General features: G+C 35.4%; 1 protein-coding gene across 2 annotated transcripts in view; it reads left to right on the plus strand.

Moving 5' to 3' along the window:
* The window catches only part of TINAG (tubulointerstitial nephritis antigen), an 82,982-nt gene that overhangs the window by 19,179 nt on the left and 49,751 nt on the right, over positions 1–14,052 (plus strand). For both annotated transcript variants that reach the window (XM_019830738.2, XM_006931811.3), the window contains exon 5: positions 11,058–11,181. In XM_019830738.2, the coding sequence (XP_019686297.1) occupies positions 11,058–11,181 (124 nt within the window). The remainder of the gene's footprint in view (positions 1–11,057; positions 11,182–14,052) is intronic.

Raw genomic sequence — 14,052 nt, forward strand, 5'->3', positions numbered from 1 at the left:
AAACTCATTTTAGGAAGTATCATAGTTCATCAATTTCTAGATGCTTATTTCCTTCACTTTTTTGCATCTCTGAAATTGGGATGCTTCTTACATCTGATAATGTACTGGCTTCCGTGAAATATGGGACTGTTGTGGCAACTTTAATGTCTGTTATGTGTGCTATTATAATTATAATTGAACTCATCTGAGAATGACAAAAATTCAAAAGGATAGTGGCTTAAATATCATGGAAATTGACCTATCACCAGCAAATCTGGAAATGGGTGGTCTTCCTCTAGAATTCCACTCCATGGTGTTGGATACCCAGGCTTCTTCTTTCTTGTTCTGTTTTCCAGAGTGTTTCTATCCAAGGCCATGTAACCATTCAAGAAGGCTTCTCCATGTCTAATTTCTGCTAGCAGGAGAATAAAAAAGATCAATAAAAAGAAGTAAAAGTGAAGTATCATTTATCTCTGAAAGAAAATTCTCAGAAACTGCCGATGACTCTTAGGCTTATATCCCATAAGGACAGAACTTAGGAAGGGGACATGCCTAGAAGCCAACGGGGGCTAGGGAAGGCAGTCATTTTTCTGACCTGCACATGATGAGCTAAAACTGTTATTTCTTTTTCTTTTTTTTAAATTTTTTAATGTTTATTTTTGAGAGAGAGAGACAGAGACAGAGAGAGAGAGCGAGCATGAGCAGGGGAAGGGCAGAGAGAGAGGGAGGTACAGAATCCGAAGCAGGCTCCAGGCTCTGAGCTGTCAGCACAGAGCCCCAATGTGAAGCTTGAACCCACAGATGTGAGATCATGACCTGAACCAAAGTTGGACGCTTAACCGACTGAACCACTCAGGCACCCCTAAAGTTGTTATTTCTCTGAATGAAGGGAATCCTATGGAAAGGGGGAGGATTGGAGAATTAGCACTACCTCCATAGTGTTATCATGGAATACTGATATTTATAAGTAGATCACTAAAAAATTACCTTATAAATAGAAACTAGAGAAATATCCAAGCTAATTCTTCCAGAGTTAAAGGACTAATGACAAATATTGTTGAAGTTGAAAAATTCATTTTGCTGTTAGCAACCAGAAAATTTGCCTATCCTCTCCAACATCAAATAGTTTAGAGGAAATTTCTTGGTATTCATGGCCTTGGATTGTGAAGGTCAGAACAAAATGATATTCTCTGTTGCCTTCTTTTGATTCTCAGATCACTCTGATTATCCAAATTTAAGTGGAGGAAAGTGCAGCCAGAAATAGAGGCAGTAACTCACATAGTGGATATTGTAGAGATACGGGCTCCTAGTAAGAATGTCCAGAATGTCTAGAATTTGACTAGAGTGTTCTCAAGCTGCTCTGTGATTATGTTTGCATTACTCTTTCAGAGATTTTGATTCAGTTAAATGCAGGAAATACTATAAAAAATTCTCCAGTGTTCACCATTGCATTTGACTTTTATATTTGTTCACAAGATCTTTAATCTTTAACTTTAAATAGAAATATTGAAGCAGGGAGACTGTTCAAATTTAACTTCAAATTTGACTAATGTTAATTTAAAAAATAGCTATATTATGGCTGAAACTTTTTCATCATTACAGTTAAAAAAATTTAAAAATGCCCACTTGCAGAAGTGTAAATATTTTTAAAAATAAATTTCTATCTTATTTAAGCCACTGTCACTTTGAAATTTCTGTCACTCACAGCTGATAGTCTTGATTTTTTTTTGCTTTATTAAACATCCTTTAACAAAAAAATTAACATTTTTTTTCATTAACATCTATTATCTATTTCATTAACATCTATTATCAATTATTTTCAGGAACAGATTTAGTGATTCATCACTTACATATGACATCCAGTGCTCATCCTAACAAATGCCCCCCCTTAATGTCCATCACCTATTTAGCCCATCCCCCCACCCAGCACCCTCCTGCACCCCTCAGTTTGTTCTCTGTATTTGTGAGTCTCTTCTGGCTTGACTCCTTCTCTGTTTTTATCTTATTTTTCCTTTCCTTCCCCTATGTTCATCTGTTTTGTTTCTTTTCTTTTTAAATTTTTTTTAATGTTTGTTTATTTATTTTGAGTGAGAGAGAGAGAGAGAGAGAGAGCGCAAGCAGGGGTGGGGCAGAGAGAAAGTTGGGGGGAGAGACTCCCAAGCAGGCTCAATGCTGTCAGCACAGAGCCTGGCATGGATCTTGAACTCCAAACCATGAGAGCATGACCTGAACTGAAACCAAGAATTGCACGCTTAATGGACTGAGCCATCCAGGCACCCATTTTCATCTATTTTGTTTCTTAAATTCCACATATGAGTGAAATCATGTGATATTTATCTTTCTCTGACTTATCTTGCTTATTATAATACATTCTAGTTCCATTCATGTTGTTGCAAATGGCAAGATTTCATTCTTTTTGATCTCCAACTAATATTCCATTTTGTGTGTATGTATATATATGTGTATACAGTATATATATATATATATATATATATATATATATATATATATATACACATACACACACACACACACACACACACACACACACACACACACACACATACCCCGTATCTTCTTTATTCATTCATCAGTCAATGGACATTTGGGCTCTTTCCATACTTTGGCTATTTTTGATAATGCTGCTATAAACATTGGAGTGAATGTGCCTCTTCAAATACACATTTTTGTATCCTTCGGATAAATACCAAGTAGTGCAATTGCTGGGTCATAGGGTGGTTTTATTTTTAATTTTTTGGGGAACCTCCATATTGTTCTCCAGAGTGGCTGTACCAGTTTGCATTCCCACCAGGAGTGAAAAAGTGTTCCCTTTTCTCTGCATCCTTGCCAACACCTGTTCTTTTCCTGAGTTGTTAATTTTAGCCATCCTACAGGTATGAGGTAGCATCTCATTGTGGTTTTGATTTGTATTTCCCTGATGATGAGTGATGTTGTATTTCCCTGATGATGAGTGATGAGATGATGAGCATCTTTTCATGTGTCTGTTAGCCATCTAGATGTCTTCTTTGGAAAAGTGTCTGTTCATGTCTTTTGCCCATGTTTTCACTGAATTATTTGGTTTTTTGGGGATATTGAGTTTGATAAGTTCTGTACAGATTTTGGATATTAACCCTTTATCTGATATGTTATTTGAAAATATCTTCCCCCATTCCTTTGGTTGCCTTTTAGTTTTGTTGATTGTTTCCTTTACTGTGCAGAAGGTTTTGTCTTGCAGAAGATTTGTCCCAATAGTTCATTTTTGCTTTTGTTTCTTTTGCCTCTGGAGACATGTCTAGTAAGAAGTTGCTGTGGCCTAGGTCAAAGAGGTTGTTACCTGTTTTCTTCTTTAGGATTTGATGCTTTTCTGTCTCACACTTAAGTCTCTCATTTATTTTGAGTTTATTTTTGTGTATGGTGTAAGAAAGTGGTCCAGGTTCATTCTTATGCACGTCACTGTCCAGTTTTCCCAACACCATTTGCTGAAGAGACTGTCTTTTTCCCATTGGATATTCTTTCCTGCTTTGTCAAAGATTAGTTGACCGTAAGTTTGTGGCTCCATTTCTGGTTTTTCTATTCTGTTCCATTGATCTATTTGTCTGTTTTTGTGCAAGTACCGTACTGTCTGAATAATTACAGCTTTGTAATATAGCTTGAAGTCCAGATTGTGATGCTTCCAGGTTTGGTTCTCTTTTTCAACATTACTTTGCCCATTTGGAGTCTTTTCTGATTCCATACAAATTTTAGAATTGTTTTTTCTAGTTCTGTGAAGAATGCTAGTGTTGCATTGAATGTATAGATTGCTTTGATTGTATAGACATTTTAACAGTATTTGTTCTTCCTATCCATGAGCATTGAATTCTTTCCCATTTCTTTGTGTCTTCTTCAGATTCTTTCATGAGCTTTCTATCGTTTTCAGGGTACAGATCTTTTATCTCTTTGGTTACTTTATTGCTAGGTATTTTATGGTTTTTGCTACAATTGTAAATTGGATTGGTTCCTTGATTTTCTCCTGCTTTATTACTGATATGTAGAAATGCAACCAATTTCTGTACATTGATTTTGTATCCTGTGACTTTGCTGAATTCATGTATCAGTTCTAGTAGTTTTTTGGTGGAGTCTTTGGGTTTTCCATGTAGAGTATCATCTCATCTGTGAAGACTGAAAGTGTAATTTCTTCCTCTATGATATGGATGCTTTTCTTTCTTTTTGTTGTCTGATTGCTGAGGCTAGGACTTCCAACAATATGTTGAGCAACAGTGGTGAGAGTGAACATCCCTGTCGTGTTCCTGACCTATCAGGAAGCTCACAGTATTTGCCCATTGAGGAGGATATTAGCTGAAGGTCTTTTGTATATGGCCTTTCTGATCTTGAGGTTTGTTCCTTCTATCCCTAACTTCTTGAGGATTTTTACAAAGAAAGGATGCTGTATTTTGTCAAATGCTTTTTCTGCTTCTGTTGACAGGATCATGTGGTTTTTATCCTTTCTTTTATTAATGTGATATATCACATTGATTGATTTGTTGATATTGAATCACCTTTGCAGCCCAGGAATAAATCCCACTTGATTGTGGTGAATAATCCTTTTAATGTATTGTTGGATTTTATTTGCTAGTATCTTGGTAAGAATTTTTGCAAATATGTGCATGAGGGAAATTGGTCTGTAATTCTCCTTTTTAGTGGGGTCTTTGACTGGTTTTGGAATCAAAATAATGCCTGTCTCCTAGAACGACTTTGGAAGTTTTCCTTCCTTTTATATTTTTTGGAACAGTTTCAAATGAATAGGTATTAACTCTTCTTAAAATGTTTGGTAGAATTCCCCTGGAAAGCTGTCAAACCCTGAACTCTTGTTTGGTGGGAGATTTTTGATTACTGGTTCAATTTCTTTACTGGTTATGTGTCTCTTCACATTTTCTACTTCTTCCTGTTTCAATTTTAGTAGTTTATATGTTTCTAGGAATTTGTCCATTTCTTCCAGATTGCCCAATTTGTTGTCATATAATTGCTTATAATATTTTCTTATTACTGTTTGTATTTCTTTGGTGTTGGTTGTGATCTCTCCCCTTTCATTTGTGATTTAATTTATTTGGGTCCTTTCCTTTTCCTTTTTGATCAGTCTGGCTAGGGGTTTATCAATTTTGTTAATTCCTTCAATGAACAAGCTCCTGTTTTTATGGATGTGTCCTACTGTTTTTTTCTTTTTTTTTTGATTTCGATATCATTGATTTATGTTCTAATCATTATTATGTCCCTTCTTCTTCTGGTTTTGGGCTTTATTTGTTGTTCTTTTCCTAGCTCCATTAGGTGTAACATTAGATTGTGTATTTGAGACCTTTATTCCTTCTTTAGGAAAGCCTAGATCACTATATACTTCCCTCTATGACTGCCTTTGCTTCACACCAGAGGTTTCGGACTGCTGTGTTCTTGTTTTCATTGGCTTCCATGTACTTTTTAATTTCCTCTTTAATTTATTGGCTAACCTATTCATTCTTTAGTAGGATGTCTTTAATCTCCAAGTATTTATGGTCTTTCCAATTTTTTTTTGCTTGTGGTTGATTTCAAGTTTCATAACATTATGGTCTGAAAATATGCATGGTATGATATTGATCTTTTTTGTACTGGTTGAGGGCTGATTTGTGACCCAGTATGTGATCTATTCTGGAGAATGTTTCATGTGCACTTGAGAAAAATGTGCATTCTGCTGCTTTAGGATGGAATGTTCTAAATATATCTGTTAAGTCCATCTGGTCCAGTGTGTCATTCAAAGACATTATTTCCTTGTTGATTTTCTGCCTAGATGATCTGTTCGTTGTAGTAAGTGGGGTATTGAAGTCCCCTACTATTATGGTATTAATGTCAATGAGTTTCTTTATGTTTGTGATTAATTGATTTATATATTTGCATGCTATTGGGTGCCTAAATATTTACAATTGTTAAATCTTTTTGGTGGATAGACCTCTTAATTATGATAGAATGCCCTTCTTCATCTTTTATTACAGTCTTTGTTCTAAAATCTAGTTTTTCTGATATAAGTATGGCTACTCCAGCTTTCTTTTGACATCCATTAGCATGATAGATGGCTCTGCATCCCCTTACTTTCAATCTGCAGGTGTCTTTATGTCTAAAATGAGTCTTTTGCAGGCAGCATATAGACAGGTTGTGGTTTTTTTGCTTTTTGTTATTGTTGTTGTTTTTGTTTTTTTTAATCATCCTGATACCCTATGTCTTTTGATTGGAACATTTAGTACATTTACATTCAGAGTGATTATTCAAAGATATGAATTTAGTGCCATTGTGTCGCCTGTAGAGTTGGTTCTCTGGTCCTTTCTAATCTTCTGGTCTTTGTCTTGTTTTGTTTTCTCCACTTAAAGAGTTCCCCTTAAAATTTCTTGCAGGGCTAGTTTAGTGGTCATGAACTTCTTTAATTTTTGTTTGGGAAACTCTATCTTTCCTTCTATTCTGAATGACAGCCTTGTTGGATAAAGAATTCTTGGCTGCATATTTTTCTGATTCAGCACATTGAATACATCCTGACACTCCTTTCTGGCCTGACAAGTTTCTGTGGATAGGTTTGCTGCAAACCTTATCTGTCTTCCCTTGTAGGTTGAGGACTTTTTTCCCTTGCTGCCTTTGTAATTCTTTCCTTGTCTGTGTATTTTGTGAATTTGACTATGATATGCCTTGATGATAGTTAGTTTTTGTTGAATCTAATGGGAGTTCTCTGTGCTCCTTGGATTTTGATGTCTGTACCCTTTTCCTGATTAGGAAAGTTTCCAGCTATAGTTTGCTCATGTAAACCCTTTTCCCCTTTTTCTCTCTCTGTCTTCTCTGGGACTCCTATGATTCAAATGCTATTCATTTTTAATAAGTCACTGTGTTCTCTAAGTCTTGTATATTGATAGTTTTCCTTTGTTTCCCTCTTTTTTCTGCTTCATTATTTTCCATAATTTCATCTTCTATATCACTGACTAACTGTTCTATTTTGCCATCCTTGCTGTCATGGCATCCATTAGAGATTGAATCTTGGTTACAGCATGTTTAATTTTGACATGACTAGCTTGTAGTTCTTTTATCTCCAAAGAAAGGGATTCTATGGTATCATCTATACTTTTTTGTAACTCCAGCTAGTACTCTTATAATTGTGGTTTTAAATTCCAGTTCAGACTTCTTACTTATATCAGTATTGATTAAATACATGGCTGTCATTTCTTCCTGTTCTTTCTTTTTTTTTAAATGTTTATTTATTTTTGATAGAGAGATAGAAAGGGGGAGGATGGGCAGAGAGAGAGGGAGAATTTGAAGCAGGCTCCAGTCTCTGAACAATCAGCATGGAGCCTCCACAGGGCTCAAACCCACAATGTGCGAGATCATGACCTGAGCTGAAGTTGGATGCTTAACCAACTCAGCCACCTAGACGCCCCCTTCCTGTTCTTTCATTTGGGGTGAATTCCTCCATCTTTTCATTTTGGAGGAAGAAAAAAAAATAAAATTTAAATTTAAAAATTAAAAAAAACACAAATAAATCAAATAAAGGATGCAAGATCCTAGGTGTGTTTTGGTCTGCTTGTTGAGAGCAACTTGACAGAATAGAGAAAAAAGAGAAAGGAAAAACCTAGTTAAAATAAAAAAAAATTAAATACTAAAATAGGATAAAATAAAATGAAGAAAGTAAAATAGAATAAAACAATTAAAAAATAAGAACATAAAAATAATTTTGTTTCTTTTGGTATCCAAGAAAGGGAAAGAAAAGAAAGAAAAAAAACAACCTGAGCAAAAACAGAAGTGAAGAAAACGAATAAATAAAGGAACCAGCAGACAGAATGAAAACTGAATGCAGTTACATCATTTCCCCTAGAAATGAAACTTTGAAGCACACTATAGTCTGTAGACTAATCAGCAGGTGGAAGGGGTTTGTGCTGGTCTTTTGGGGGATGTACCACAGATGGGCAGGGCTTGGTGTAACAGCTCCCTTTTCCACTTGATGACACTGCATAGCTTATTGGGGTCAATCCCTGTGTGTATTCACACGCTAGAGGTGAAAATGGCTTCACCCATTTCCTTACTCTTGGTGCAGGAATGCCACACCTTCACTGACCTGCGATCAGGCACCCCTCCTTAGTCTCAGGCCTCTGTCCATCCCACTTCTCCCCTATCCATGTCCAAACTGTCTGCCTGCACCTCTCTCCAGAGTTTTATCTTAGATGGGATTGTGTGTCAAAACTCCACACTTTAGAGACCCCTGTGGCTTGGATTCATGCAAATTCTCTGGGGAAAGTTCTCACTGAGCAGTGGCTGGTGTTGGCTTGTCTCCGAAAATGTTTGCACGATGGCACAGCAGCAGAGGTTTGTGGTAAATCACACCACACAGCCTTCTGTGGTTTGGTTTTGGTGCCCTCTGGCATCTTTGTTCCAGTGTCAGTAAATGTGGCTTCTCTCCAGGGTCCACTGGGAATTTTGCTAGTGGGAAGGCCGTATGGCCTCTAATAAATGCACTCCAAGGAGGGAAACTGCTTCTCGCTGTGTGGCACACGGACCCCTCAGTCCCTGATGCCTGCTACTGGGGATTAGCCCTGCTTCCTCACCAGAGCATCACCAGGCACTGAACTCTGAACCTTCAGACTCTGCACTCCACTGTTTATAGAATCCTGGTGCTATTGAAACTCTCTTCTTTCTCCCAAAGGTTTTGGGGAACAGGTTTCTTGTTCAGTCCACTGAGAGTGTTTTTACTCTTTCTCTCTTTCTCACCAGCTACTTTTGGTGGGAGTGCTTTTCTTGCATGATCCTGTTGTGCTTTATTCTCTCCCTTTCTCTTTCTCTTTCTCTGTCCTCTCTCCATGAAAAGGGCTCCCTACCCTTCACAGCTCTTCCTCCTTCACCTCTCCACAACCATGTACCTGCCGAGCTCTGGCTCAAGTTATGCAGATTGTTGCATTAATCCTTAGATCTATTTCCAGGGTGGTCAAAATGGTTTGATGTTCGTCTAGCTGTGTTTCAGGGATGAGACAAGCTCGGGGTCCCTATACTACTCCACTATCTTAACCCCCGACCAGTATGTTTTTAAAGCAATAAATTGTAAAAGCAATAAAAGCAGACTGGTATTTATAATTTAACTTAATGTGCCTAAAGAGGAAAAATCATTTTTTAAGAGATGAAATCCACCAGTTAGATCTATATCTCCTCATTATTATAAGGTATTTATTGAATACCTCCTGTGTGCAAAGAATTCTGGTAGGCTTTGGAATATGGAAGTCAAATTCTAAATAATTCAACCAGGCTGAAATGTGTTCAATGTAATGGTTGTATATTGCCTTAATAGAGTAGAGGGGAAATGTCCTAGCTATGTTATTAAATTGTAATTCTGAAGTGGTAAAGTAACAACTCACACTGCACCTATTTTTCTGAAAACTTGAGACAACTTAGTATTATAAATGTTTAAAAGCTCATTGATGAGCCAATGATAATAAAATTGGGAAGTATTAGTAATTAATAAGATAAGTATATTTCCATTTTAGTTAGAAAGACTCTTTTGGAGACTGAATCTCTATCTCTGGAACTCTCTATTCAGAGCATAAATTGATTGAGCTGCAACTCTAGGTTTCTGCAGTGTGGTCAGTCTAATGGTATAAGGATCTAGCATCACCTGGATTTCCATGATACTTCTCTTAAAGGTATCATGCAGACACTCTATTGTGATCTGCTTGGCATTTTCTGCACTTTTCTTCCATCATCTAAATAATATTTTTAGTAATGGAACTCAAGATTTAATAACTTTCTTATCAGGTGATAGTAGTTTCTTTAAATCAAAACTGAACTCTCTAATCAAAATTCAAGTTTATAAATGTTTTGGATGGATACCTTTTTAGGCCGACATGTAAAGTCCAAATCTTTCTTTAGTCTTTGAAGCAATTATATACCTGTCAGAAGTAATTTTGTTTGCAAGATATTGGATCAGTAACCTGACTTGCTGAATGCAATGCACAATTATAAAACTTTTAAATAGGTAAAATTTTAGCTTTTATAAACAAAGTAAGGAAATGATAAATGGAGCTTAGTTCTAAATTCCAAAACCTGAATCTAGTTTCAGGGATATTTCTTATTTAATTTTAGCATGTCATTTAACTTTTGGAAGTTTGTCTCTTAATTGATAAAATAGAGTGAAAATTATTTGCCATGGTTATACAACTTAGAGCTATTGCGAAGATAAAATACTGATTGTTAGAACATTTTGAAAACTTTAAAGCACTATCAAAAATGTTGTGTGTGAATGTGTGTGTATGCTTAAGTGATAAAAATTAATAAATCCTTATTTGGTTTGAGTCATTATTTTTCAAGTGAAGGTTATCACTCTTTAGAAAGTTTGGGAAAAAAAACAGGGTATTGTGTTTGAGATTTTCTTTGAGTGACTTGAACAGAGCAAGGTATGACATTTAATTTACATTCTTGGAAAGACAGCAGCTGAAATCGACTCTGTCAGGACTCGAACATGGGCTCTGAAGAAACAATGGTATTGTACATTTGGCATTCCACACTTTCTGAAACCCTTTCAGTCTTCAAGGATTTTATAAATGTCAACCAATTCATCCCAGTTTTGCTTCTTAATGTCTTGTGTAAAATTGGTGTGCCTTAGGGCTCCAAGTACATTGCCACATATGCATTGTTTCAAAATTAATTTCATACAGAGTCACACTCTCCAACATAAAAGAGACCTAAAGGTAAATGTTATTTATGAGGTCAAATTTAAATAACACCATGCATCTTTCATATGAGTGACTCAAACTCTGATTCAAGAAGATAGAAACATTGGCCAAAATTATTGCTCTGCATGGTAACCCAGGAAAATTCTACATCTTGTTCTTATGATTTTGCACTATGTTCGGATTCCCTGCATTGAATTATCTTTTAAACATATATGAAATAGAAATGCCACATTACTAATGCTTTTCAGGGGTGTCATTCAGAAAACACGAATGTACAAAATTAAAAAAAATAATGATAAATGTTATAAAAGTTCATGTCATTTTCTTAAAATGATTATTGGGATACATTTGAAGAAATCTGACACGTCTGCCTCCCTTCCTTAGGCTTCTTTACCTGCAACAACTGACCTTCCAGAGTTTTTCATTGCTTCTTATAAATGGCCTGGATGGACTCATGGCCCATTGGATCAAAAAAATTGTGCTGCATCATGGGCATTTTCTACTGCAAGTAATAAAGTCATTTTGATTACTTCATTATAATTCTCCCATTGATTCAAGATTCTGGGAAAGTAGTTAAAAGATTTTTAAATTTAGAATATTTAAATGTTAACATTTGGTCAATTTAAATAAAGTTTTATTCTGACCAGAGAAAGCAACTTGAAGATTATATAAATATCCATTTTCACTCTGAAAATTGGTCTTGATTTTTAGGGTATAATTTTAAATGGAGAATAAATCAAACGAACAACAAAGAAAAGCTTCCAAAATTTGTTTGTCCTTTGAGAGTTAAATCCACATGATAAGAGTAGAAGATACCTCTTTATTCATAGTATTTGGGTAATATTAATATGAACTTGCACATACCTATGTAATTCTCCTATTCTTTTCTCTTTATACAATTTGCAATAATATGCTTAATTATTAAACTACTCTGATGTAAGGAAACACTTCAGAACAAAATAATAATGGATTAAATAGGTTTTATCTCATTTGAGATAAAAGCAAATTTGTAGCTTCTGACTCTAAATTGATAAGAGTAGTTTCGAAATTAATGTTGCTGTTACTTCAAAAGTGTAAGGAATACTTCTTTTATAGCTACTTTCATATAAGTTCACAAGTCCAGTAAATCAATACTCAGGTTAATTTCAAGATTTAGTCTCTAAATTTTCCTCAAAGGAGTGTTGGTTAGATTCCAGCAAATAACATAAGCCTAACATGATGTTGGTTGGCTACTATCAAAGATCTTTATAAAACTGTGTTCTAGGCTTTGAAGATGATTCCAAGAATTGTAAAAGCATTGTAAAATAAGAGCATAGGCTCTTAGAGAAGTCAGCTCTGAAGGGTCATACTCCTTGGGACAGAAAAGTACTGATAAATTGGTCCACATATCACTGCTTCATAGTATCAGCTAATTTGTTCTAGAAATGATGCCTTTGGCCAGGCTTACCTCTGGAGTGGCTCCATCTGTTAAGTCTATGCTACTTCCTACTCTAGAACAAATGCTCCCTGGATTTCTGGTATTTGTCCTTGCTTGTTAGGGATCTGCATGGAGGACCTATTTGAGACTTGTTTCACATGGGTGGAAAAATATTTAATCATATAAATATTTTATCATTTTATGTTCATGTGGTTCATGTATTACACCTCTTAGGTGATGTGTAAGAATTTTGCTTTAAATTTAAGTTAGACTGGAATTTCTGAAGATGTCTTAGAAAAAATATTGGTGGTTAGATAGTGACAGCAACATGCTAGGCTGATTTGAATGGTGTATTTTGGTGTCCCCTAGTCACAGCCCCAGAGATGGGCTCAGGCCAGGGCTAACTCTGGATTTGTCCCCCTTCCTAATATACCAAAATACCAGGAAGAGGGTTTTCAACACTTTTGTGGTTTCAGATGCAATGGTTTTATATCCTGTGTATTCAGTATGACAAATCAGGCACATGTTATTTGTTTATTTATTGTTTTGAGTGTGTTAAGCATAGCAAAGAGTAAACTAGGTTCTCTTAAAGATCTAGAAAATTATGACAGAAAATATAGTTACAATAAAAACGTGTTTTTGCAAAGAAGCTAAAAACTATAAAGTGGAATAAATAAGATATTTAAAAATAAACACATATGAAACAATAGTTATGCAGCCAACAAAATTCAAGCAAGATTCAGAAGCTGAAGTGGTGAAGGAGTTTGGAATGGCAGGGGTGATACCTGTCACAGAGCAAATGTAGAGATAGAGTAAAATAAGCAGGGCAAATGATAGGGTGTCTCACGGGTAAAGGCCAATAAAAGTTTTCACAAGGAGGTGGAAAACAATTTGCTGAACTGAGCCATTCTTAAGTCTGACTTATTTTAGCTATTTCAAGTTAATTTGTATTAAACATTCACTGAGGTTCAGAAATGTCTGTATGAGGAACATACTATGTCCAATTGGAATTCAAAATATTTATCCTTGAGTTGAAATCTACAGATTCATAGGGCTAGAAGGAATCTTAGAGGTCACATTTTTCAAGCCTCTGGTTTTATAAAATAGGCACAAATAGATAAAATGACCTACCCAATCTCACAAATGATCCTGGAAGCCAGGTTACTGGCTCCTTCACTACTGTTGTCAAAGTGTTCTTTGAACTGGAGAATAGTTGCACTAATATTTTCAAGTTTACATTTGATTCTGAACCCTGTACTGAAAGTCAAAGCATCAGAAAATTTCTATTTTCTTCAATGAAATAGGGAATTATTTCCTTGAGAATAGCAGAGGTGATAGTAGAATGTCATTTTCTCTTATGAAATTTATCCCAACACAGTAAGAGATGGGAATTGAGAAGGAAGTAGGAGGTTATAGATTGGACAGATATTGAACATTTAAAATGTGCCAGCAATTGCATTACAGAATTGTACATATGCTATAGTTACATAAAAACCATGTACATACAGAAATACATATGTAAGTGAATTATTTAAAAATGAATTATTTTAGGATAATTCTAAATTAGCACCTTGAGAAATTCCATTATACAGACAAGTTTGATGAGCAAAAGCTATAACATCTCCTGAAAACATTGGACGGATAGAAGAAAGCCTATGACATTGTTGCCTTTAAATAAAAGTAAGTTTAAATATCAAGAACAAACTATACCAGCCATCCAAGAACAACAAAAATTTGTACCAAAATGGCACCCATCCCAATTTTCTCATGATCTTGTCATTCTTATTAGTTTATCGAGGTAACATAATTGAAATGATAATGGATTATCATTTTATCCAATGGTGGATTAATTTCCCTAGCCTATTATTCTATGAGGGTATCATTATGATTTTTGTTCATCACTGTAATTTCTAGTACTTAGTTCAGTGCCTATCACCTAGCAGGCAGCCAGTAATATGTTGG

This window comes from Felis catus, chromosome B2 (genome assembly GCF_018350175.1).
Source record: "Felis catus isolate Fca126 chromosome B2, F.catus_Fca126_mat1.0, whole genome shotgun sequence".
Lineage (NCBI taxonomy): Eukaryota > Metazoa > Chordata > Mammalia > Carnivora > Felidae > Felis > Felis catus.